This window comes from Psammomys obesus, unplaced genomic scaffold, assembly GCF_907164565.1.
Source record: "Psammomys obesus unplaced genomic scaffold, mPsaObe1.curated_primary_1811, whole genome shotgun sequence".
Taxonomy (NCBI): Eukaryota; Metazoa; Chordata; class Mammalia; order Rodentia; family Muridae; genus Psammomys; species Psammomys obesus.
In genome coordinates this window covers 54,354,533-54,380,345 of record NW_026585895.1, presented here as the reverse complement: position 1 = coordinate 54,380,345, position 25,813 = coordinate 54,354,533, and the positions used below count along the sequence as shown (strand labels likewise).

The following is a 25,813-nucleotide window of genomic DNA, read 5'->3' as shown; positions in this document are numbered from 1 at the left end:
GAGCTCTAAACAGGAAAAGGGAGACTCAGGAAGGCCCAGGCATTTTCTGAGGCCACAAGCAGGGCATTGGCCATGCCAGCCTAGGAATGGGGGTGCTTCTAGGCTGCATGATCCTTCTTGGAATCTTGCTCTGACCCCACATCCTCCCCAGCTCACTTACTGCCCAGACTACCTCAGATAGAGAGGCCTACCAGGATGAGCATGTCCAGCTGCTGCTGCTTGAGTCTACCCTCAGCGGCCAGTAGCCGGCCCTCACTCTGGAACAACTGCAGCTGCAGCTCATCTGCCTTCTCACCCAGCTCCCGAACCTGCTTCCGAAGCTTATCTTTGTCCTGAAAGCTCTGGGTACACTGTGCATGCAGCTCTTCCCTGGAGACCATAGCCTGCAGGAATAGTAGAGGGCACACCTTCAGCAAGAGACCTGGCCAGAGATGCTCTTGGCTCTCATTTGGGAGTACAGCTCCCAGCCTCTACCAAAGGTCCGGCTGGATATCAACCACCCTGTTGTACAGTCAGAGTTGCTGAACTGGAGGGATCCTCACAGCAGCCAGGGCTCTCATACAAATGAACAGACACTGGGTGGAGCAGGACAAGCCCAGAATCCTAGCATTCAGGAGGCAGAAGCAGGACCAGTATTTCAAGGTCCTCTTTGGATATATCCTAGTTTGAGGCAAGACTAGGTAACATGAGCCACTGTCTCAGAACAATAAAAATGAATAAAATTAATTTAAAAAGAAAAACACTACAAAGAAGCAGCTAAAAATCTCTATGATTAGTTCTCAAGGTAGTTCCTAGGGAGTTCAGCTGAGAAGTCCTACATCCCCAGCAGGTAGCATGTGTCTCTGTCCCACCGACATAGCATGTTTTATAAATTCTGGATGCAGCATTAAGAATATGATCAATGACTGTTCTTAAGATGAACACGGTGCCTTTTCTTTTGTTTCTTGGGAGACCATTTCATTATCCTACTCTGGCTTCAAGTTTACAGTGTAGCGGAGGACAGCCTTGAATTTCTAATTCTCCTGCCTCCGCCTTTAAATCCGGGAATAACCCACATGTGCCACCAAACCTGGTTCAGTTGTTTTTGGCTTTCTGAGACAAGTTCTCACACTGGAGCGCAAACTGGCTTGGAACTCACTGTGTCATCCAGGCTGGCCTTGAATTCACATTATATTATTGTGTCTCAACCTCCAAGTGCTGGGATTACAGGTATGAGCTACTGCTACTGCTGCTGCCTATCCCAGGGAGCCACCACCAGTTCTACCAAATACCTGCTAGCTCCCACTTGTGAAGCTAGCAGCTTCCTCTCCCCTATCAAGGTCTCCCACCCTGTCCTTACTCTACCCAGCCCAGGTGCCATGGTGGCTCCCTGCTACATAAGCTCTTCCTTTGAGTGAAGCAAACTTTCCTGCATTTCTACAAGCAGTCCCAGGTTCTTCCTTGCAACACTGCCAAATTACATTGTGTGTAAATTAAAAAACAAAACAAAACAAAACAAAACTTTGATCACTACTCCAAAGGCTGCAATACCCCTCTTGTTCTCATCTCCTGAACATGTGTGGTACCTACCTGGTCCCGCTCAATGGAGACCTCCTCCATTTGCTGCAGGATAGCCTCGATACGGTCCTTGTACATCTTGGCATCCTTGCGCAAGGCCAGGCACTGCAGCTCGAACATCTCCTTTTCCTCCATGCACTATAGGGAGCACCACTCAGCTGCGCCCATTCTTCACTGCCCACCTGACAGCTGGGCTGGACTCAGGGCAACAGCTCCAGAGCACACAAGATCAGGCTAGCTAAAATGATGGGGAAGGCACTGGAGTCCCAGGCCACAGTAGGCTAGTCTGGTCCAAGACCATGGCCTCAACCACCATTGGTCACATTATAAGCCCAAAGGGTGACCCTAGCCGTGGACATGACACGACTGTACATCGAATTGGTGAAAGTAAGGCCGTGATCTAGGTCCCAGACCCCACCTTCCAAGCTACCCAGGGGGCATTGTTTGCCTCCCTGCCTGGTCTCTCACCCGGGTCCGGAGGGCCTCAGCCTGGCGGAGGTCCTTTCGTAGGGAGAAGATGGTGCTGGCCTGCTTCTGGTGCTCCTGCAGTGCCTGGCGCCAGTCCTCCTCCAGCACTTGAATGTAGGGACTGTTCCTGTCCAGCTTACCCTCCTGGAGGTGGTAGAGGGCAACAGCCTGGCTGAGGATGCCCACAATGCCACAGCCACTGTAGATGAACCATCTAGTGTGCCCAGCTGGAAACCCCTGCAGATGTGGGGCCTGGTGTGCCCTCCTGGTAGCCTACCTGCACAGAGACCTCCAGCTCCTGCACCCTGGCCTGCAGCAAGTCCTTCTCCTGCTGCAGTTCCCACAGCAGCTCCTGGCTAGGCCGCTGCTCCATGGCATGCCTGAGCTTCAGGGTGTGCTTGCGTTCCACCTTGCAGTCATCCTCTGCCTTCATGAGGCTGTGCCTGAGCCGGTCCACCTGTGGGTGGTCCAGTCAGCTACAGCCTCCTCCAGACCACCCCCGCTGCAGGTGGGGCAAGTGATCACCTCAAGCTGCAGGTCACGGTTCCTCATGAGCGCTGCACCCTTCTCTTCGCTCAGATGTGCCAGGCGCATGGCCAGTTCATAGTTCTCATCCTTGCAGCGCTTCAGCTCAGTGCTGCTCAGCTCACACTCTTCCTTGAGCCGCTGCACACGCTCCTGGTGCTTACGCAGTAGGCTGTCCTTTACCCGAAGCTCCTTGATGAAATCATCCTTGGAGCTCAGAAGGGCTGTCAGGTCCTGAACCTTCTTCTGCAGCTTCATGACCTCTGTCATCAGCAGCTGTGTCAGGCCTGATTCCCCTGATGCATCTGGGGACCATGCAGTGTCAGACAGAGCCCACAGAGTGAGGACAGAGGAAGCACTGCTGGCCTCCACAGAGAAAACTTGTAGGAAGGTTCCCTCAAGACTGAGTGTGCTCTCTAGGCCCAAGCTGCCTTGCTGCCCCTCATGGGTGAACTGAATGAGATTCTAATTCATCACTGAGGACCATTCGCAGGCCAGGACTCCAGGTGGCTCTCTGTTGTCATCCCTCCACCCTTTTTTTGAGTCAAGGTCTCACTGCGTATTTCGTCCTGGCTGGCCTCTTAACTCAGAGATCTGCCTCCTCTGCCTCCAGAGGGATTAAAGGTGCGTGCCATCATGCCTGGCCCTCTCTATTCTTACAATGATCTTTATGAGATTTACAATGATCTTTATGAGATGAACGCAGACTGATAGGGTTGTGGCTATTCCATCAGGAAAGGACGCCTCTGCCCCTGGATGACCATCAGGCCCTGTGGCAGTGATATTTTAGAAGGATCACCACTTCTCAGTGAATATTCCCAGGCTGAGTAGGGAAAGCAGGGAAGGGCTGCCTTTCTGGAGACCAGCAGGACTTCAGCAATCCACCAATCCCCTGATCCTGAGCACCTGAGAGTAGTCACCAGGGACCACTGCCCTGAAGCGCATCAGAGGGCTTGAGTCAGACTTATTCACTGCAAGCAATCATAAAAGCACCTGACTCCACCCACAGCACCAACCCCTCCTTGTGCCTCTCACCAATGATCATGGAGAAGACACGTGCTGGCTCCTTGCCAGTGACTTTCCTGTATAAATGCGGATAGTAGAGTTCCAGACTCTCAAGGAAGGCTACGTAGCCCTTGTGGCCTGTCCGCTGCAGGATGTCCAGAAGTACACCTTCAGGTGGAAGAGAGAGTCATGGCCAAGTTCTGAGTAGGCGGAGGCCCTTGGGGCTGGGTGGGACAGTGGACGATTGCTCTGGGTAGAGATCCCAAGATATAGACTCCCCACCTCTCACTTCTGGGCCCTACCTAGCAGAGGGATCTGGGCCATTGCATAAGGCACAGGTCTCAGTCTAGGCAGGACAAGGTGCTGCCTTCACCCTCATGGCTCTCAGGGCCTGAACAATGGCGGGAACTCCCCTTTCCTCCTCTGGGCAGCAGCAAGTGCGCATGACTAGAGGAGAGGAGGCTTTCACTCATATATCCTCCACGGATGTGGAGCTGGGTGGGGATTACGAGGGAGTAAGGCATACTGGTGTGGGAGCAGCCCTCACCCACTTTCCGCTTGCGGATGACCAGGTTGGGGTCACTGAGCACTTGCTCCTCATCATCAGGGTTCAGGACTTTGCACTGGCGCAGATAGGGCGTGATTCGTGAGGGGTCAATGACAGAGATGAGCTTCACCCGGAAGCTCTCCAGGGCACTCCAGCACTCGTCGTCATTCTCATAATCTGACATGTCTTCTGTAGGTTGTGGTTACAGTTAGGGGAGAGCAGCTAAGAAAGTGCCCACCTTGTTTCCTGCTAGGCCTGGAGCAGTCAGCCTGCAATAGGCCTCAGGCCTGTGAGTGACAGGTCAGGGCTTTGGGCAGGGACATGAGGGACTCATTCTAGGGAAATCTGAGGGCTCATCTTCATCTCCTCAGCTTCATTGGCAGTTTCTGAGGAATAGCAGAGGTGTACCGACAGCCTGTCCTCAGGCCACCTATCAAACTCACCTTCCCCAAGCAGCTGTCCTGCCCCTCTGTCACCTTGAACTTTGTGCCTGAGCCACCTGGATATGTCAAGGGAAGGGACAGGTTGGAGTCTAAGGGAACACTCCTTGTAAAGCACCCCTGCTATAGCTTCTGTTCTTTACCCTAAAGTGCCCTGGCACCCCGTAGAGGTAGGAGCTTTTACCAGTAGAGGCTATCCTACATAGCACTGTTTCAGGTGGCATGGACCCTGGCTGGCCAATGTCCAGGTTGGGGTTGAGAGGAAGGTTGGCTGGAGGCTTCCTCACTCTGCCAAGGGGCCAGGCCTGTGTGAGACTTCCTCATTCCCTGACAGGCCCCTTGTCCTTCAGGCCTTCCGTTGTAGTCTGCCAGTGATGCAATAGTCCTATGGCAGCTGCCTGTGGCATGGTGCTATTCTGAGAGGGCAAATAAGGGTTGGCCGTCGCAGGACCATGTCCATCTCCACGCTAGGCTGGGGTACATTGGAAGGGCAGGCAATGTCCTTCACAGTCTCCAGCCATCTGCTGTGGTTCCCCTCCAGTTTTTTAGATGCTGGGCACCAGCAAATCCTGTGCTTTTCTGCCCCAGATGAGCTCTGGCCTCTGGCCATATGCTGGGGATCGATCAGGCCTGTTGTACATAGGGGCATTACTCATGTGGAACCACCCATGGCTTCTACCAATGGACAGGTGAAGCCTGAGCCTTGCTCAGTGAATGGCTTCAATGACTATATGACTGGGTTAAGGTGGCCATAGTCTCCCTGGCTCAGTCCCCTGCCCCTGGAGAACATGAAGATCCCACCCAGAGGAGGTGGCTCAAGTTCTAGACATGGCCACAGCAGGCTTATTCTTCAGGAGCATTTCTCCCTTTTGATTGACCCAGTGGACCTGAACCTTGGGCCTATTTCCAGCCCCACAGCATCACAGTCCCAGCACTGGAGGACTACACTACACCACCATGTACAAGGATTAATCAAATGAAGGGATGAGAATGAAGGAGGCCACCTGACTGTCGGTGCCTACTGCTGTTTGGGGGTACAAGCTCCAGGGTCTCCAGTAGAGTCACCACAGGCCTCCACCCACCTTCCAGGAAGGGTACTATGACTGAACTTACCTCAGGGTCTTGTGGGAACCACTTGCCAGCTGGATGCTGCCTGGGCTATGGCACACCAGGAACCTGGGTCTCCGGGAGTGGAGATGTTCCCTAACTGGAGAAGGGTGGAGCCATGAGGGAGGCTGTGCACTTCCTGCTGTGTTCTGGTTGACGCCACAAGCCAGCCAGTTCTCCCACAGGGGGACAGTCCCTGCTGGTCTACCTTCTGATTGGCCCATCCAGGAACAGAATAGAGGGAAGTAGTACTCTGGGAGCAGAAGAGCCCTCCCCATTTGCTCATCTGCCTAGGACTGGGAACCTGGAGCCACAGAGTATCTGAACGTCTGGCACTGGAGATGGACAGTCAGCCTAAGGCTCTCCTGGATCCAGGCTTTTGAAAGCTGCTTCTCTAGCATGGCACCGTCTCATATCTTCACCTACCATCTAGGGTCAGTGGTACAGGGTAGGTGTGGCAGGCCATGGTCAGGATCACAGGGCAAGGGGTTTAGCTATTACCCCAAGCTCACATGCTCTGGTCACACCAAAGCTGACAGTCCACAATATGAAACTCTGTAGAGATACTTTCATATCCATCATTAGAGTATTCCCACTCTGTGCCTCCCTCTCTTCCAGGACACAGGGCCAACTTAGAGCTAATCCAGGAAGCTATAGAGCCAGTCTTGGTCAAAATAGAGCCAATAGAGCCCTCTATGGACTGTGTGCCACAGCCTTTATTTCAGGGTGGCTCTTCAAGAGTCAGCCCGATATGGGCGTTGGACCTGCTAGCCCTGCCCAGCCACTATAGCTGTTTGACAGGTGCTGCTGCCTCACCTGCTGGATTGATATAAGGCAAATGCTTCCAGTGCTCTCGTGGGGAGCTTTGAGCAGAGCCTGAACTGGTCCCTTCCTTTGTGGCTTTCTGCCCTTCTGCTGGCTCCTTCTGTGGGGACAATGGCCTTGAATCATACATGTAGAAGCAGCAGTTACGAGTCCCCTTTGGCCTTTGGGGAACCATGCTGTTAGGGATTATGCTTTACCTGTGTTTCCAGGATTACAAAGTGGGGTTCATGGCTTTGCAATCACTCCAGGGAGGGGAACACCAGGCCTTCAGAGCAGTGTCCTCAAATAGTTTAAAAAAAAAAAATATATATATATATATATATATTTTTTTTTTTATATATATATATATTTTATATATATATATATATATAAATATAAAATATATCACGGTGTCTTCTTAAAATGTTAATAAAAATGTCAAGCTCTCGGCCATAAAATGAAGGTAGAAATCAATAGCACAAAGACACCTCAAAAAACCCCAAATTGAGGGAGCTACAAAGTAGAGTGGTTCCTGGATGTATGGGAAACCACAGATGGTTGGTTTGTGCATGATAGGCCAGCTGCTAGGGTGAAGGGTTATCACCTGTTGACAGCTGGTACAGGTACCAGGAGTAGGCTGGTCCCATTTATACTTGTACTCTGAGCTGGAAATTTCCCAGCTTAGAGTGAGATGAACACATGTCCAAATCCTGGAAAACCAAGGGCCCAGGACTCACACAGAGTCATAATAGTGACTAAGAAAAGGGAGATGACCAGTGGGGTCTTGGCCTCATGCAAGACAAGACTACCATCACGGGAGGGTGCTGCTGCTACGATGGATGCTGATCCTAAGGACCCTGCCTAATGGGTGCAGGCCAGTTGACATGTTTTCATGAAATGGAAAAAAGGGTTGTTTCTCCATTCACCCTGCTCTCTGGTGAAGTCCTCAGTCCAGGGGCTGCATGGGCAGCCAATGGTGTGGGAGGCTCTCGATTGGCAGACAATCACATCACCAGATGCTGGGTGGGTACCCAGCACCAGACAAAACCACAAAAGGCTATGCATTGCTTTTTAAGTAAAAAAAATAGGCATTTACTTTATTCTTTCACATATGTGGCTTTGCATTTGGTAACAATTAGGCCTGTGATCACACAGACACTGCTATCAGAGTCCCTGTTGCTTGTTGCAGACAGGTTAGTCTGCAGACCTACAGCTTCCTCCTGCAGAGGGTTGTGGGCTTCTTGTCAGGCATGGTGTAAGAATGGGTTTCTAGACCTCTTGAGTCCTTGTCCTGAAACACAGAGATACTCTTGATAGTGCCTGCATTTCATCAGGCCCCAGGCATCTAGACAGACTGCACAGATGAAAGGCAGAGACTGAACTGGCAGTAGACTGTGAAGACAGGCAGCACAATCTATGGTGGCTTCTTCATAAGCCAATTAGAACATCCTAAGCACCCCTCACAGTCCCATCAGCGTCCTTGCTTTCCTTGCTGACTTGGATCCAGGGACCCAGAATGAAAGAAGTCATGATAATAGTGACTAGAAACAGTCTAGGGCTTGTGGTCAGAGACTGAAAGTAATTATGCATGTGGTGAACACCCCCAAACTTATGTTGACACAGCAGTACCACCTCAGAAAAGCAGACAAAGAGGGTGCTTCTGAAAGCTGATACTCCAGGGAGGAAGGGAATAAAATGCAGGCAGAGGGGGGTAGTGCCAACGCTTAGAGGCACACTGAGCAACATGGGGCTTCCTCCCCTCAGCTCAGTTTTTTCCCAGAACAGGCAGATGGAGCCCATATTCTGAAGTCTGCCTCTTTCTGAATGCAGGGTGGCAGCTTTCATAGGGACTCACCTTGCTGCTCACAGCAGCCTCTGTTTCCGGGAATGCCGAGCACGTCGAGTCCTGAGCACATCAAGGTCATCAGAAGTATCCAGGTGGGATGGAGCAGAATCCTCATGAGGACCCGGAACTCTCTGAAACATCAGAAGGCCAGGCCAGGGGAACTAAGAGTGACCCCAGCCAGGATAGGTAGGAAATGGAAAAGGGAGGACTCTGAGAACAGCCCCCACTACCACCCCAACCAAAACATCAGGGACAGGCAGTTCCTAGGGCATGCTTTGCCAGGACAGGTACACGGAAGGAGTTAGGTCCTAGCTTTCTGGAGTTCTGCCCCACAGGTAAGGTCTCCAACCATTAGGCAATTGTATAACAGCCACTCTCTTGCTGAGGTGCAAGCCAATGGAGTCAGAGACAAGAACAGATGCCAAAGAGCTGGGGGTGGTGTCACAGGCCTTTAATCCCAGCACTTGGGGGCAGGAGGATCTCTGTGAGTTTGAGGCCAGCCTGGTCTACATAAGTGAGTCCAGGCTAGCCAAAGCTCACACAGAGAAACCCTGCCTGAGATGGGGGCTGGGAGGTCACTCTGGAACTAGGATAGTACAACCAGGAAAGGAGTGACAGCTGTGGAAAGGCTCCACACATCTAAGCCTTGAAGGGGAAGAGGCTTATAGGGCTCTTTGGGAGTAGCCAGGTAAGGCAGGGAAATAAGCCCACACATTTTGTCCCTAGGCTCCAATGAGAAACATACTGTCTTGTCAGGGCTAGCTCTCTGTGAGCAAGAGATATCTGGGAGGAACTCTGTACACACAAGAACAGGAACAAAGGCAAATGATAAATACCTCCAGTGTACCTACAGCCCACCCGACAGTCACGTGTCAAGCCAATCTCTACCTTTGGGTGTGTGGTATGTGAGTGAGGTGGGAGTATATTAGAAGGCTGTCTCCTCCTGCTACACCTAGCCTAGGAGAGGCAACTTCTGCTGAGAAACCCTTTCCCAACTGGGCAGACAGGATGGGCTTCCTCCTCTTTCAGAAACCCACAGCCTTCTCTCTTGCACAATTTCCACCTGCCCAGCTCACCACTCCCTGCAGGCCACACAGCGGCAGGGAGGGCACTGCAGGGCCTGCCACAGCGGAGGTGGGGCTCAGTCTAGCATCCTTACCTCTACAGGGTCTGTGGCTGCTGGGCTTGCTTGCATTCTGCAGGCCATGCAGTCCAGCTGCCTAGCCCTGTCCTTGAGCTCCGGATCACCGAGGTCTTCACTGTCACTCTCAGAACCCGTAGCCATGGCTGGTGACAGGGTAGTGGGGACACCATTGGGGGGCAGAGTAGCCAGGAGTGCAGGAAAGGAGAAGATCGCCAGGAAACGTGTCTTTAGCAGGAGGTAGGCTGGGTTGTCCTGGAATTGCCTCTGTACCAGCCCCAGGGATAACTGTAGGGCCCCAGCATCAGGTTGGGCCCCAGCTGTCTGACTGGCTACCAGAGAGGAAGCCTTCTGTTCCAAGTCCTTTTTATGGAGGAGGAGGTTGGACAATGCTCTCAAGTTGCACAGATAAGGGGGGTGATAGGGCATCCTGCTCCCTAGTGGGGGCACACAAGCACCTTGGCACCCCTTCAGCCATGTCAGTGTGGCTGTCTCACTTTCCTGGGAAAGCAGACTTAGGTCCAAGGCCTTTTTTTCAGGACCAGATGTGGGTGGTATTTCCCGGCCCTGAGACCCTTTGGACCCTGTGTCTGTACTGGCTGCAGGCTGCCCCAGGAAAGCTAGAGTCTTGGTCGGGGAAGGTAGCTGTTTTGCTGGCAGTCCTATGGTCTCAGGAGTCATCACTGACTGGGGGAGGCCTACCACAGCTGGTACTGGGACAGAGAGCAGCTTCTGAGTTGTGAGAACCCAGTTGACAGGCAGACTGGCCTTGGTTGCCATAGGCTGCCCACTTGCCTGTGGGCTAAGAACTGGTGGCAGACTGAGGGGTTGCACAGACAGCTGAGTGAGGCTGGGGGGTGCTGGGAGAATGGGCAGGCCCTGCTCCTGAGGTGTGGCGTAGGCCCGAGACTCTCCTCGAGCACTCTGAGGACAGCTCGTGGGAACCTGCCTGGGCGCTAGGGCCAGACTCTTAAAAGCAGTGGGGGCTGCAACCTGGGTCCCTTTGTGGGAAGGATTAAGGGGAATGGTTTGCAGGCTGGGGGGCTGCTTCTCTGTGGTTGTGATCCCAGCCACCTGCCAGGAGCCAGGACTTGAACTCACCATCACTGGGGCCACAGGTACAGAGAGTTCTAAACTGGCTGTTGCAGGGCCTGTTGCTGGGGAACCCTGGGGGACTGGCAGCAGAGGAGGCTGGAGGATCACAGGGGAGATCAGCAGCTGGCTGTTGAGGGCAGTGAGGGCCTGAGTGGCCTTCTTGGCACGGGACTCTCGAAGCCGCTTCTCACGAAGCAGCTCAGATACAGTCTTGGGCTTTGGCCGGAGGCCATGTGGGGCTGCTACAGAAACTTGGGAGGAGGTAGCTTCAGCCCTGCAGAACCCCAGGCGTGGACGATCTTTGTGGCAGGCTCTGTTTGCAGTTTGCTGACACGGCATGCTTGGGAGGGGGCAGCCTATAGGAAGAGTTGAGAACCTCAGGTTCTTGTGCCCCAGGACACTAGCAAGCCAATATGAGAGCTCCAGCTCACCTCATGGGCCCCCAACCCACCCAACCCAAGAAACTCAAGAGAGAGAGGGAGAGAAACAGAGAGAGGGAGGGGAAAGAGGGGAAAAGAAGGAGAAACAGTGAGGGGGAGAGACAGATGCCAGAGATAGCCTAGTCTACTACTAACAATGAAAGACTAGCTTCTAAATCTCTAGCATCCTCAAAAACAGGACCCCTAGAGTCCCTACTGGCAACTGGAAGGTGAAAGGCGAAGCAATTTCAGGCCCTTCTAGTGTATTCCCAAGGCCGCTGGTTGTGCTGTTTAGAGGCTGTAGTGCAAATGCATGGCATTTCCCACCATAAGAGAGAGATGTAGCGTTTGGTACCTGTGCTGTTCTTGGCACTGGAGGACGCCTGTGAAAAAAGGAGAGTCAGCCTGTAGAATCTCTGCTGGATGCCACCACTTCTTCCCACTCACCACCCCCTGTAATTCTGGGAGCCCACCCATCTGCACTAAGCTTGGGGGTCTTAGGAAAGGATAACAGCTGCTGTTGTAGGCTTTCAGTATAGCTCCACTAAAAGCTGCTTGGCCAGAGCTTATCAGGTTATCACTTGACAGTGTAGGGATTATGGGTTGTTCTATTTTGGTTCACCGTCTCCTCAGGTGATAGCGCTCCAAGGTGATGCCTCCCCAAAACCGTGGGCTCATGAGTTCGGTTCGTAGACAGATGGTATTAGGGACGTGCAGAGACCAGGGCTTACAGCTGGCCTGCCCACCCATAGCCTACCTTGCACCCTTGGAGAAGGTACGGTAGGGGCTGTTCAGTGGGAGAGCTACACTTTTCTATGGAAATGCCTGGGAATTGCCCCTCCAAGGAAAGGTTGAGACCCTGACCCTGGGTCACTCTGGGACAGGGGTTAGGGTTGGGGTTGGGTGGTATTTGTTCTCACTACTCTTTTGAGGCAGGGTCTCATGTGGGCCAGGCTGGCTTAAAACTCACTATGCAGACCAGGTTGGTTTTGAATTCAGATATCCACCTGTTTCTGCCTTCCAAGTGCTGGGATTAATGGCATATGCCACCATACCCAGTTTGTCCTCACTTTTTGTCCCCAGATGTGTTACCTGCACAAGGTGTGGCTGTGGGTTCTGGGTACCAGGCTGGAGCAATATAGATGCCTGAGTTTTCCTCTCTTGAACCACCTCCATGCAGCCTGCAGTATCAATCTGCAAGAGCTGAGAGAACTGAGAATAAGAACCTTCTTGCTCTACCATGCACTGGGCCAGGACAAGGGAAGTAGCCCTGTCAATGGCTATCCTAGTAGATCCACATGCCTAAAGCTTCTGACTGCCCAGGGAGGTCATGGCTGTTTCATAGCCTCCAGCTTGGACTCCATGCTGCTATCCCTTCTTGCAGTGGGACCCAACCCAAGTTCCTATCACATCCCAGGGCTACCTCTCCCTCATCTTAGACCTGGGGTCCAGGCGCTTGTCTCTTTTCTAAGTCATTGCTTAACTCAATGGATAGCAAATGCCAAAGAGCCAAAGATCCCTTTCACATTAATCTGCTGAAAGCTGCAGGTTACCAGGAGACTGCTTTCAAAGATCCAAAATATAGTGACTGTAATGTGTCAACCTCCTACAAGCTTCAAATTTTCAGCAGAAGAACAGAACAAAGCAGACAGCACTCTGCTGGGGGCTTACCTGAATAAACAATGTGAACACTGGAGTGCTGGCCAGGTGGGCACACTCTAACTGCATCCTGATGCTGTCAGCTAGAGGACAAGGGCAAAGTGCAAAGTGGCTCCAGTTTTGAAACTACCCTCGAAAAGAATCCCCAACACTGTGTGGCAGAGCAGCCTTAGAGCGCCACACTACCTCAAAAAGCAGAAGGCAGGGCCTCTCATCACCACCCCAAATCCAGCTGGCCCTAGCTTCACAAGAGCAAGGAGAAAAGGGTGGCCCAACTATTTATTCTCAAACCTTAAGGGATAATCCTATTTGTCCTTCATGGACCTTCCCCTCCAAAGGACGCGTTCAGACACTCCCCTATGGACCACCCTGCCACAAGGTGAAGCACTTCCACTGCCTGCTCCCACCCGGCTCCAGGAAGCTCCCAAAAAGCCTTGCAAGTACCTTGAGTCTGCACTGCTGCAGGTCTCTGGGGAGCTTGTGCGCAGGACAGGTTGATATCACCAACCCAGGGTATCACAGCCAGCAGAAGCCTGTGCTTAAGAAGCCTGCAGTGCAGAGCCTGTCTCTTGCGTCTCTGTTTATTCTGGAGAGCTCCATGCCACGGCCGCCGTAGATGAAGCCCAGCCACACTGTCACCAGGGTCAGATCCTGAGCGTGAATTAGGCAGGGGTGGCTGCCTCAGTCTTTCCTTCACCAGTGTGTGGCTCTGGATGGTTGGGCGAGTCCTGATCAACTTCAGCATTTTCTCTAGGGGCACTTTCAACACATGCTGTACATTAAAAGAGACTCTGTGAGGCTGGCTACAGCAGGACCTGATGCAGGCCTGTCACTGTGCAGATTAACACCTCCTGTGAAGACTCTATAACATACAGTATGAACACCACTTGCTATTTGGCAAAGAACTCTGTGGTCTTCAAGTAGGGCCTGGCTTCTCCCTCTCTAAGAGATGTTCTGGCCCGCCCACACATCAGGCAGATCCATAGCTGAATTGACTGTTACCTCCAGTAACCCCCAGGGCAGAGAAGCAGAGTAGCCTACATAGCCCAAAGGCTGTTCCAGCCACTGCCAGAGCTGCATCAGGCCCCAGGCCCCAACTCTGAGGACAGAGGGGGTTTAGGTAGATGCTTATGACCATCCAGGTTGGACTAACATTACCTAAAAACACCACAGGGGCTCACACCAGTTGGAGGTGGGAAACTGCCCACTCAGATGTGCCCTGAAGCAGATGTCCTTAAAGCTTTTAAAGCAAATGACCGAGGGACAATGGAGGCCGTAATTCCTATGAAGGCCACTGCTACTGTGCAACCCTGAAACCAGCCCTAAGTAATACGTTCTAGTGAACAAGAGGACACAGCTATTGCCAGGTCAGAAACCCAACTTCCCAGACTGCACACAGAACACCCACCACTTCCCCTTGCTCACATACTAGGGTGCACTGGGGCCCACCTTGCAGGCAGGGTCCTTCACACTTGCTAGGCGAGTGTCCGGTAAGCGTAGGAACTGGACCCCTTTTGGAACAGTGCCGTGGGTCTCACAGGGCATCTGCAGCTGGCTTATCTCAGGAGCAGAGACTGTGGTGGAACCTTTCTTGTGGTGACTTTGAGTGGTATCAGGAGTGTAGGAGGGAACAGCAGGATGTGCTAGGTAGCACCCTGTCCCTTCTCTCTGTGACTGGTTGGTAACCAGCCTGGTCGGAATCCACAGGTCAATGTCTGGCACCCTGTACTGTTGAGGACCCAGTGCTCTGCCATTCTCCAGAGACTCCTCTGGCTCCACATCTGAGTCTTCGCTGCTGCTGCTGCTACTGCTGTCATAGACCTCACTGCCACTGCTGTTGCTGCTGCTAGAGCTCCACTGGCTACTGTGATGAGGCTTCTGCCTTTTCCTCCTCTGGAAATGCTGCTTCTTCTGAGGGGAGAAATGGGGCTGCTTCAGATCTCAGCTACCCAACCATGTGTGTAAGACATGTAGGATAGCCTTAAGGAGAGGTCCCAGGCATGAACAGAGACATGAACAGTGTGTTCTCCAGGGACAGGGCACACTGCTGCTGAGGTATGGTCTCCCTCTGCCCTGGACCTCTAGAAGAGGACATGCAAGGGCCAGAACCTGTGCATTCCCCTGCCCCCACTATACCTCATCTTGCCCAAGCTCTCCCACAGGTTATGGCCCTTTCATCTGAGCTCAAGCAAAGCATATACACAGAAAGAAATGTCTCACCCTGGCCAAGATTTTCCACTTGCTCAGACACTGGGAGCCTGACCGATGGGGCAGTTCAGAAGCTATTCTTGCCCAGTGACCTGTAAAAACAACCACACTAGACCAGCCTCTAGGACAGAGGCTGGTCATCAGGATGATCTTCCCTCACGTGCTCTGTCAGAACACCTGTGTTTGGCAGCATCTGAATCTCAGGGCTGAGAAGCCCCTTGAGGAAATGTGCTACTGGCACACAAGGGTTGAAAGGGAGTCACTCTAGGCCTCAGTGCATCTGCTGCACAAAGGTCTACAGAGACACTGCCAATGCTCTGTTCAGAGTACTGCAGAGGCACACTGCAAGTTACACATATGGGGCAGTGTGACAACAGGTGACAAAATCTCTTCTGTGTTTTATGTATCCCTGAACCATAATTTGCTTTTTTTATTGGAGGTATCACCAATATCAGCAAGATTTAGTTATAAACACTTGGCTGACTTGGTAGTAAAAAATTGAGAAAGACTGCAAATGATAGTGGCAAAAGATTTGAGTGAAGCCGGGCACGGTGGCTCACACTTTAATTCCAGCACTCGGGAGGCAGAGGCAGAGGATCTTAAGTTGAGGCCAGCCTGGTCTACAGAGTGAGTTCCAGAACAGCCAGGGCTACAGAGAAACCCTGTCTTGGTAAAACAAAACAAAAAGATTTGACTAAATATCCTAGAGGCTCCTCTGCACAGATAGCAAGGCAGCCTCTGAAGCCAAGGGGAAGGAGAACCAGAAGATTCCCAAATGGTAGCATGGTATGATAATATTGGTGACACAATGATGGCAGGTACATGTGTGTGCATGTGAACACGGAGGCCAGAGGTGAGTATTGGGTAATGCTCAATGCTTTCCACCTTATGTTTTATAGGCTTTGTTTGCCTACCCAGAGCGAGGTCCTGGATTCCAAATCCATCCCCATAACCAAGACAAAACAAAACAAAACAAAACAGAAGAGTATTTGCCATTGGGAAGACTGGAATGAGGCAGAAGCCTGGAATCTGAGCAGATAGAGTCTCCAGATGGGCTGCAAGAATTCACAGTATCATCAGGGCCAGTAGCAACTGGTAGTGCCCAACAACTCACCAACACCATACTTTTCTATTAACTGGATCAGCTGCTGCTCTTCTTTTGCATTCCATCGTCCCTTCTTCAAGCTGAAATGTAATCTTCTGATGTAGCTGAAAATGGTATGGAAACAGAGGGACATTTTAGGTGCTAAGAACCCTTCACAGTACTCCTGCTTTCACCAACTATTTCTTAGAATAATAATCACAAGCAAAAATTAATTAATTAATTAATAAAAGAAGCTAGACTTCAGCAAATGTTAAAAATTTTTTTTTTCTGTCCTGAAACTCATTCTGTAGACCAGGCTGGCCCTGAACTTGGAGAGCCACCTGTCTCTGCTTCCTGAGTACCGGGATCAAAGTCATGTGCTACCACTTCTCAGCACAGTTTAAAAATTTATGCTTTAAGGCAGTGGTTCTCAAACTTCCTAATGCTGTGACCCCTTAATAAAGCTCTTCATGTTGTGGTGACCCCCAATCATATAATTATTTTTTATTGATACTTCATAACAAATTTTGCTACTGTTATGACTTGTAAATATCTGTGTTTTCTGATGGTCTTAGGAGACCCCCATGAAAGGGGGTCACCCTCCCCACCAAGGTGTTGCGACCCGCAGGTTGAGAGCCACTGCTTTAAGGGAGCTGATCAAGAAAGAAGAGATAAGCCATAGACTGGAGTACTATACAAATTCTGCATCTGACTAGTAGGACTTGCATTTAGAACTCATTAAGAGCCCTCAAAAGCCAGTAATGCAAAAACAATTTAAACCAGGCAATGGACTTAACAGATGTTTCCCCAAAGAGATGGACATGTGTAAGAAGCCAGCAGTCACCAGCAAAGAAGCTCAACAGTTAACCACAAGGGGCTGCTATGTGATGAGACTGTGAGAGTCCACTCCATGGGCACTTGAAAGGGTGTAGCCACAGAGACAGTGACAACAGAAATGAATGCTGGGGTGAGTGTTAGAAAGCCTCACATGCTGCTTTTGGGGAATACAAAAGAGAGACACTTCACACAAAGTCCGGCAGCTCCCCCAAAAGCCAAATATAAGAGTCACTGACTTGAGGGAAATGAGCATGTCTTGATAAACACTTGTCCAAATTTTCAAGGCTCGTGTACCTTTTATCCAAATGTACATCTATCAACCTCTATCAGATTGCCCTTCCTTGCAAATGTCAGAACTCCAAATTTGTACCCAACACTTTCTGACAATGAAGGATGTTCTATGAACATTTTTTTTGGGGGGGGGGGGGCGTGTCACAAGAGGGTTTGCTATTCTGGATTTAGTCTGCCTCTGCCTTCCCAAGTTCTGAGATTACAGCCGTGTGCCTGGCCTACTAACATTCTTGTCCAATACAAGAACTCCTGCTTGGGATGCTTAAATTTTGCAGGTACAGATTACACTGCCCCATGTTCTGGTTTCTCTGGAGGCTGTGTTCTGCTGAGTCCCCCGCCCCCCCCAACACTTGTTACTGTGCGTGCGTGCATGCATGTTTTAAACAGCTCCATACATGTGTGAAATATTTCACTGTGGTTTTTGACTTGCATTCCTGAAATTAGTAACTGAGCATCTTTTCATGGGCCTTTTGGCTACTTGTGCATCTCTGATGAAGACCTTTGCCTGTTTCAAACAGGATTCTGTGGGGTTTTGTGTGTAATTCTTTGTAGGGTGATCAAAGTGATTTACATTAACAGTTAACGTGAACTACGTCTGAACAAACCACTGAAAAAAACTAGGGAGAAAAGGAGAGAATCCCAGTAGCCTGCTGGGGACCTTCCCACCAGCAATGTGGAAGGACACCTGTAAGAGTTGCCACTAGCATTTGACTCCCGTTGGACAACAGAAAGACGAAAGTCCTCCTTCCCAATAGTGCCAACTGCAGTATGGAAAGCCCCTGTGGCCGTATCACTGTTGGGCTGCTGTCACTTAGCCTGTAGAAGCGTGACTCAAGCAAGCCACTCCTTCAGCCAGTGCGGGCACTCACCGGTCTCTGCACTGGGCATCGCTCCTACCTGGCACCTCTTCCCGGATTTTAAACCAGTCCTGCGCCCCATACTTGGCGACAGCTTGAAGCAACTTCTGCAGGAAAGAAGCAAACAGACCATTTGCCTCTACAACATATAGCCATATCCTCCCCACCCTGAGGTCTCTCAGTTATGAAGGGCAAATGATTGCACTTAGGACAACCAGACAAACTTCCTGGGACACTTTTCTCTGGGTGCCAAACTTACAGCATCTTCCTCTGGGGCCCAGAGTCCCCTTTTCAGGCTGGGATCTAAGCTCTTGGTCCAACGGTAGATCAGTTGCATGGAGTCTCTCCCTTCCATGAAGTAGACAACTGGGGACAGAGAAGACTGGGACTCATCTATCCTAGCAGGCAATAGGCAGGGACAGAGAGGCCTCCCATTAAGTTACAGAGAGGAATCACTGAGGTCATCAGGACCTTCACTCCCCCTCCCACTTCTCCTTAGTACAATGGTAAACTCCTCTGCAAGTCTCTGCTTCCAGGCACCTGGAGCCATAGGCTACTATGGCTTGGAGCAGCTCAACAACTGGAAGATGCCTTTTGGTGTGGTGTGCTTACTCTTGCGGTATGGGATATGGTTCCCAACGCGCATCTCCTGGACCAGCTGGGTGAGCATGTGGTCTTCTTCCTCTGTCCATTCCTTGCGTTTCAAGGCTTTGTTGTACTGCTGGAATTTCTGCAGGCACTGGAAGGCACTGCGGTTTGTCTTCCCAAGGCCAAACAGAAACAAAATGGGCATCACTGCATGCACAGATACCCAGAACAGCCCTTCAAATGCTTCTAGAAGACAGACAGGCCTGAGCCACAAGTACCACTCTGTACAATGGAACTCTCCTCCTTCAGGCTCCTGTAGGGTCATAGTTTGCTAGACCATGGTGGGGACCCAGGAAAGGAGCAGCTCGGAGAGGGCTCTTTGGCTTACAAAAACAAACAAAAGAAAACAACACTTGGCTATAGATGGCTATATTGCTAATGCTAGCATTTGGGGGCCTGAAGCACAAGTGTTTGAGGTCAGCATGCGCTACACTGTGTACTCCAGGCCAGCCTGGACTAAGAGTGATACACTATCTTAAAAACAGCAAGAAAAATCCTTGTGATAACTAACTCAGATAGATGTCCAAACCACACTGCTAGTTCCTAGAGGGATGGAAGAAAATGCTGTAAAATGCCTCTCAAAGCCTTTCACAGGTATCCCTCTAAGTCTCAAGCTCTAATGCAGCCTATGTAGAGCCTTTAGTGAGGATAGCCATAGGGCTGGGATGAGGGGCACAACCTCCGAAAGGAGTACCAGCAGATAAGCTCCAGCCATGTCACACTGCTGTTGCACTAGTTCTATCACTCATCCCTCATAGAAAGGCTTTTCCAGTAGACTCACTCTATTGGAGCCAGCTCTCTAATCATAGGACTCATGGCGCTAGATGTGTTAAGTGCTCAGCTATGGTTTGCTTCTAGGCTTTTATTTCCAGCAAACAAAAACCAAAGAAATGAAGTAAAAGGTGACATTTTTACCAGACAAAATGGAATTTAAAGTTAAGAAAGTGAGAGACTAATTATTTTCTTTAAAAGCACGATTTGCCAAACAAATCAATTTCTGATGTGTACCAAACTACATAGCATGAGACTGAGCTCTACTCCAAGCCCAGAAGCCCATGTCCTCCCAGCTTCCAAGGTCCCGGTGCTTACCCCTAGTTCCTCTGCAACCAAATGCCACTCCAGGTGGCTGTGTTTGGCAGCGATGGCTTTCAGCTGCTCTACCTCCTCTGTGCTCCATTCTTGCTTGTTGATGCTTGGGTGCTCAGAACTCTGCCAGAACTTCTGGATCTCCTCTGCACTGCGGCGTCCTTCAAACTGCACCCATGAGAACATAGACTTCAGAGGGGTTGCTGATGCCAACCATAACAAAGACATAGCTCCTGGATGGGTTGCCACTGTATGCCAGGCAGTGGCTTCTGTGACTATTAATTAAATGGACTCATTTGTGCAGACAAATGGCAGTAAAGACTGTCCATTTCAGGAGGGGCACTTTGTCTGTTGGGGAGAGTTGCATGAAGTCCTTTGCCAGTTCCAACTGCTAGGCATACTTGACTGCAGACTTTATTGTGGATTAAGGCACAAGGGATGGAAGGCTTCACCACCCAGTTCCCACCTACACTTGGTTTAGAAGCACTACTGCAGCTGTGGACACCTAGGTCTGCTTGACTTACATTAATGTTGGAAATCTTCTCCCAGTCATGGCTGTCTAGCCGGTTCCCCAGCAAAGCTTCCTCTGTGAGCTGGCTAACAGAAAGAACAGGAGCTGGTACCATGCAAGGCCTGCAGCTATTCCCAAGACCCAGCAGGCCCTGGCTTACTTGATGTCCTGAATCTCCTTTTCTGCTTCCTTAACCTGCCTCTCCAGGGCCTGCCTCTCCAACTCACTGGAGACTCGGCTCTGCTTTTCATGTAAGTATTCAAGCCTGCAGGGAAGACAAAGTGGAGGAGAGTCATGCATGGGATGTATCATGTAAGCTCAGGCCCTGTTCTCTGAACTGCTCCTGTTCAAGTCTCAGAGCTCAATGTTGGGAAGCCTGTATAGGAATGTGCTCTCTCTCCTGCCTTGGTCCTTTACCATAAGGGAAGCCCTGGCACCACCTCTGGGGTACCCCTACCATCAGACTAGCACCAATCAGGGAAAGAATTGCCAGGTTGTTTGCAGAGGTAGGTGATAGCTGCCTGTATTTCAGAGCCTGGACTCTCTTCTAAATCTTGGCTTCCAGGACACAGACATCTCAGGCAAGTCTGACTTAGCTCTGCAGCAACTGCTAACAGCAAACAGAACTGGCTGGGAAGGAAGAGCTGTCTCTCAGCCTTCAGGAATGGTGCCATTCCCACCATCAATATTGAGCACCAATTGTCAGCACACCAGAGTGGATGTCTCTTGGAGCTGGGCCAGAGGGTACCAGCCACCTCTGGACTTATGGGCTCAATATTGATGGTGGTAATTTATCAAAACGATAATGCCTTTCATTGCGTACTCACATCAGACACTGCCTGCTGCCCTTTGGTCATGTGATAAGATAAACTTCACTAGCCCCACAGCTGCCTGGCTTTCAAATATGGGGAAGGCTTTGATGACCTGTTTCCAGACTTACTTCAGCAACTTGGGCTGAAGCAGGCGTTGCAGGCGGTCACTCATTACAGACTTCCGGAGCAAGTCTTTCTCCCAGTGCTTCCCTGAGGAAGTAGAAATAGTGAGGTGATGCCATGAGACCTTGCTTCTTCCAGACATACATATCCACTGAATCTGCTCTTCAGCCCTAGCCTACCCCTGCTCACCGCTCCAGAAAGGCAGTGGCTACATCTCTGGATGCAAGTAGGGCAGCTAGCCAGAACACCTTCCAACCCATGAATCCATCCTCTACCTGAAGGTAGTCTTTCAAGATTAGGGGTTCTGAGAATAGCTAGATTAGGGAAGGGCTGTATGTGTGGCCTAGCCTGCACCACACTCAGCACTGCAAAGGCAAAGTGTCAAGTGGCCAGTCCCAGTGACAAAAGCCTAAAGGAGTATATGATGTCATAGGAAGGACAAGCCTGAGAATTATAGCATATGCCTTGAAGATGTCAGGCTGTGGGGATGCCCTCTGCAGTTTCCATGGCAGTCAAGGCCTGCTTAGACTCTTACACTTGGTCACCAAGAGCTGTTCAAAGGCCTTGATTCCTTGGGCAGCTTTCTCTCGTGTGTCTTCATTGGCAGGAGGCCCCTGTAAGAGGGTACAGTGTCAGGACATGGCACAGCAACCACATTCACCCTCCAGTGTTCCCATGGAGACTCAAAATCTTCCCTCCCACCCCCCTCCTTGAGCAGGGCCAGGCTCAAGACCTCAAGACCTCTGTACTACAAGATACTACTGAATGAAAAACTTTGAACATGAGGTAGTATAGTCAGTACAAAGAAGTGGCCAGAGACTCTATGAAGATGATGTGCATGCAAGGCCATCAGCAAAGTTTCAGATCTATACTACTGACTAAATGCTGTGACTCTATTTTAGGGAAACACAGCCCAGAGGAAGAGGCAGTTTTAAGGATGATGGAGAATGTTAACCCAAAGGGAACTCACAAGCGCTCACAATAGGCTGTGGAGAAGAGAGCCCCTTCCCCCCTGGACACTCAACCAACTGCTGAGAGAGGGATCTTTACTACTCACCACTCCAGTGACCTTGTCCTTGAAGTATGGCTTCATGAAGTGGCCTATGTACATGTAAGAGGGCAGGCTTTTGCCATCCTTTACCTTGGGGCATTTGGTCCCAGCCAGATCAAACAGGATCTCCTCCTGAGACAAACGCATGCCATTAGTGGGCCAGGTAGAGGAAAAGGACAGGTGGTGGTGAGCAGATCCACCTGAGCCCCGTCCAGGAAACTTGGGGCACTGAGTGTCAGGAGGTTATACCGGCCTTGAGAAGGCTCTCTTACCTGTTGCTCCTGGTTCTGGGCTAGCAACTGGCTAACCTCTGCCAGCTTCTCTCGGATCACCTCCTGGTAAACCATATTTAGCTGCAGACATGTCTCAGGGTCTTCAGGAAGAGCTTTGTCCTTTGGGTCCTCCTCATCATTGCTGGCCTCACTCCACCTTTCTTCTTCCTGGTTAGGAGCCAGAAACAGCAAACAAAGAGACAGAACATAGGCAACCTCCTCCTTGTTGCCAAGCTCAAGACTAAGCCCACAAGGGACACTGAGGCACCAAGGCACCACTAGTATAAGCCCACTGAATGTGGAACCCTACCAGGGGGGTGTTACACATAGCCCATTATCTTCAAGGTAGAGTATATACATCTTTTCAAATCAACTACATAAGATCTGCTTGTAAAGTGTATGCTAGAGTTGGGGGTTGGTGTACTATAGCAAGCAGCTTCCTTTTTTTTTACAACAGACATCTGTGAAGCCTAAACTTCAGAGCAACGTTTTTTTTGCCTCACCCCCAACATCTCAAGTGTCAGATCTCAGCAAGGAAACTCCCTCATAGCCAGTCATCAGTGTCAAAACCTGAGATTGCCAAATGTCCAGTGACTACAGAGCTGTGTCTATTGAGCAGACACACAGTCCTTAAACACAAGAAACTCTACTCTCATTTGCTTGGTAAGAAAATAACCAAACTGTAAAAATTTCTCCAAACAAATTCTCAAAATGAACAAAGCATGGTTAGCAACACTGGTATGAACAGATATGTCAGTGTTTTTCTACGTCATCTACGGTGACCACTGTGCAGACTAGGAAACAGAAGTACAGCAGGTTAGCTGTGGAGCAGGTCCCAGATAACACAGTATGCTGCCTCCCACATCTGATGCTTTTAGTGTGAGCTCAGGAAAGGCCAGCAGTTGTAGTCACCAGCCTATTAGAGTGGGTACTTCTGTGGATAAACTTTAGTTTGGATAATAATTTGTATCCAGCTTTGTGGTAGAGTGTGAGCCTAGTGCATATGAGCCCATCTCTAGTACTACAGAAAGAAGGGAGTACTTTGTGAGGGCTTATTTTCACAATAAATAAGCTGTAGTTGTAGGAAAACCAACAAGGATGCAAACCAAGCCCTCTTGGGCCAGTTTGGAAGGGGGTAGCAGATATGATCCAGCAGCCCAGCCTTATAAGCAACAATTACCAGGACAGGGGCACCAGCAATTTCCAAGTTCTCATCAGGCACGAAATCTGTAAGAAACACAAGCATACAATGTTGGAGTGGGAGCATAGTTATGTTGCATGTAAGAACAAACGTTCACAACAGGGTCCCACTGAAGGGCTATATAATAATCTCAGGGAAAAATAATTCTGGGTGCCTGTGCCATGGAGACTAGTCAAGCTGACAGGCTGAATCCCGGCCTTCCTCCCCACCAGGATCCCACATATAGTCAGCAGGCCTGAGAGAAATTTTCTTGTTGATGGAAAAGCAAAGGACAGTTTGGACAAGAAACAGTCTAGCCAGAGTAGCCCACAGTCGAATATAGCTAAAGAGTACAGACAGCTGTTCTAGCCATGCCATACTAGCCCAGGCACATGGGCATACCTGCTTCAGAGTCCGAACTGAGACTGGAATCCGAGACCTCCAAGGGGATGCTGCAGGACCCAGGATACAAAATCCTTTCGAGCTCTTGGATCTCCTGTGTTATTTTCTCTCTCTCAGCGTCTATGTCCATGGCTTCGGCCTGCTTTCATAGTATTATGAAACATGAGATATTGAGTGTGCTTGGATCTCACCCTCCTTCAGACACTTGTTGGAGATGGCAGGAGCCCGTTCAGATGCAGGCAGTGGGCTACCCAGACAAAAACTCAGGCTCAAAATCAACTTAGGGATGCCCTGAGGTTAAATTCCTACAAGCTGACACTCTTTTAACACCCAAGAACTCCTGCTCTTGACTCAACACCTGAAAATGACCCTGCTTTCTCTGAGACTACCACCAGCATAGGTAACACAGTTCACCTGTGTGGATTTTACTCCCTCAGGTGTCCACTGATCACCAAGTACAGGAAGTGCAGAGCAAAAGAAGTTCAGCCTGTGATCTAAACCCTTGACCACTACTTCAGGTGCTCTACATGGTGTGGAATGGCTAGCCCTCACAGTAAAGCTTTGCTTGCTCCCTGATCTATCTTTTAAGAACAGTACCTGGCATACAGTGCTGCCTGACGCTGAGCAACTGTCTGCTAAAGCATAAAGGAGACTTTTTCTTGGATACACTGTAAGCAGAGTTTGAGGGCAAAGGAAATTGAGAAGGATGAAAGACTATTAGAGAATACAATCTTAGGTGGGTGAGAAAGGCACTTGCCCACAGGCCTAATGAACTGAATTTAGTCCCAGGAACCACATGGTGGACAGACCCTACGCCAGGCTTCCCTCATACCTTTTCCACTCACCCACCACACCGTGGCATACCCATGAGTAAATAAACAAATATAATAACGATAAAAAGCTGAGTGTGGAAGTTGGGCGTGGTGGTACAGGCCTTTAATCACAGAAATCAGTAGGTAGAGGAAGGTGGATCTGAGTCAGAGGCCCTCTTGTTCTACAGAGGGAATTCCAGGAAAGCCAGGGCTACACAAACAAACTTTGTCTCCAAAACAAACAAACAAACAACAATAACAAAAAACCCGGAAAGCTGAGTGTTTTAATCCCAGCATTTGGGAGACACAGGCAAGCAGATCTCCGAGTTTCAGGCCATTAGTGAGATCCCGTTTCAAACAAAAATCAAACAGTTCACACCCAGAGCCAGAAATGAAGAGGAACATCCTGCTCCTAGCTTGGCTTCTTCCTGAAATGTTGACAGCAGCCTTGCCTGATTCCGGAACAAGACGTCTTACTTGCACTGGGAACGTTTGTCAACCAAACTTGGCTAAAGGTAGCCAGATCTGCACACCTAGCAATAACCGTTGCCACTGGACTCCTGGTTGAGGCAGCAGGAAGTCTACCGCTCCCCTCCTAATCCTCCGCGTTGCCCACGTGAAGGAAGAAAAAGTCACATGTTCAAGTCCTGAGTTGGGAGCCACAGGCAGCCTTTACTGACATCAGAGTCACCTTTCTGCCTGTCCCTTCTAAGGGCATAATCTGACTCGGGGCAAGAAAGTTGGGGCCAATGCACCCTTCGTGGCTGGATTCAATAAGCCAGGGGTGGCCGCATAGCACTGTTCAAACCCGGCCCTGCGTCTCATCAGCTGCCGGACGTCAGCGGGGCTCCGTGCTTCCGCTCCGGCAGGGTAGTGGCCACTCCAGCATCGGTTTCCACGCCCCTCCTCCTGGACAAAACGCCTGCTAGCTGTGGCCCGCTAGTCCTCACCTGCTAGGCCTCTCTACGCTCTCCACAGCCTGCTCCGTCGCCCAGGCGACCACTCGCGCATCAAGCTTCTAGCGGT

The 25,813-nt window shown here is 50.5% G+C and overlaps 2 protein-coding genes across 8 annotated transcripts in view; both read right to left on the bottom strand.

The window, feature by feature from the left end:
- Card9 (caspase recruitment domain family member 9) overlaps window positions 1-6,655 on the bottom strand; it is a 9,646-nt gene extending 2,991 nt beyond the window's left edge. The window contains exons 1-10 of one of the 3 annotated variants that reach the window (XM_055599870.1): window positions 6,466-6,655; window positions 5,656-5,749; window positions 4,546-4,601; window positions 4,103-4,291; window positions 3,586-3,723; window positions 2,551-2,855; window positions 2,303-2,482; window positions 2,026-2,169; window positions 1,570-1,695; window positions 192-383 (exon numbers count right to left, since the gene is read on the bottom strand). In XM_055599870.1, coding sequence (XP_055455845.1) covers window positions 192-383; window positions 1,570-1,695; window positions 2,026-2,169; window positions 2,303-2,482; window positions 2,551-2,855; window positions 3,586-3,723; window positions 4,103-4,291; window positions 4,546-4,601; window positions 5,656-5,749; window positions 6,466-6,649 — 1,608 coding nt within the window. In that variant the 5' untranslated portion in view covers window positions 6,650-6,655. Of the gene's footprint in view, window positions 1-191; window positions 384-1,569; window positions 1,696-2,025; window positions 2,170-2,302; window positions 2,483-2,550; window positions 2,856-3,585; window positions 3,724-3,857; window positions 3,909-4,102; window positions 4,292-4,545; window positions 4,602-5,655; window positions 5,750-6,465 lie in introns of those variants that run through there. The other 2 variants (XM_055599871.1, XM_055599873.1) reach the window with 2 other exon arrangements.
- Window positions 6,402-25,813, bottom strand: Snapc4 (small nuclear RNA activating complex polypeptide 4). Of its 5 annotated transcripts, none has more exons than XR_008719323.1 (24): window positions 25,738-25,813; window positions 23,976-24,117; window positions 23,574-23,620; window positions 22,394-22,561; window positions 22,128-22,253; window positions 21,606-21,684; window positions 21,076-21,157; window positions 20,296-20,400; window positions 20,149-20,221; window positions 19,628-19,792; window positions 18,503-18,650; window positions 18,150-18,256; window positions 17,903-17,997; window positions 15,936-16,030; window positions 14,834-14,913; window positions 14,063-14,524; window positions 13,058-13,385; window positions 12,626-12,696; window positions 12,047-12,157; window positions 11,310-11,337; window positions 9,459-10,891; window positions 8,309-8,430; window positions 6,672-6,754; window positions 6,402-6,574 (listed from the first exon to the last, which is right to left on the bottom strand). XR_008719323.1 is itself a non-coding variant. In XM_055599863.1 (23 exons), exons 2-22 carry the CDS (start codon window positions 24,103-24,105, stop codon window positions 8,317-8,319), a joined length of 4,047 nt encoding a protein of 1,348 aa, XP_055455838.1. In that variant the 5' UTR covers window positions 24,106-24,117; window positions 25,738-25,813; the 3' UTR covers window positions 7,524-7,744; window positions 8,309-8,316. The 5 variants fall into 5 exon arrangements, 3 of the variants coding, with proteins under 3 accessions (XP_055455838.1, XP_055455839.1, XP_055455840.1); XR_008719324.1 differs by having other exon boundaries at window positions 6,539-6,590; XM_055599863.1 differs by lacking the exons at window positions 6,402-6,574; window positions 6,672-6,754 and adding an exon at window positions 7,524-7,744.

Bases quoted from the DNA above. Each gene is read 5' to 3' on its own strand.
- Snapc4 (XM_055599863.1), bottom strand. From the start codon at position 24,105: ATGGACATAGACGCTGAGAGAGAGAAAATAACACAGGAGATCCAAGAG. The intron at 21,685-22,127 runs GTGAGTAGTAAA...ACCCTCTTACAG, and splicing joins AGGACAAGGTCACTGGAGTG to GGGCCTCCTGCCAATGAAGA. The intron at 16,031-17,902 runs GTGAGTGCCCGC...TACCATTTTCAG, and splicing joins GATGCCCAGTGCAGAGACCG to CTACATCAGAAGATTACATT.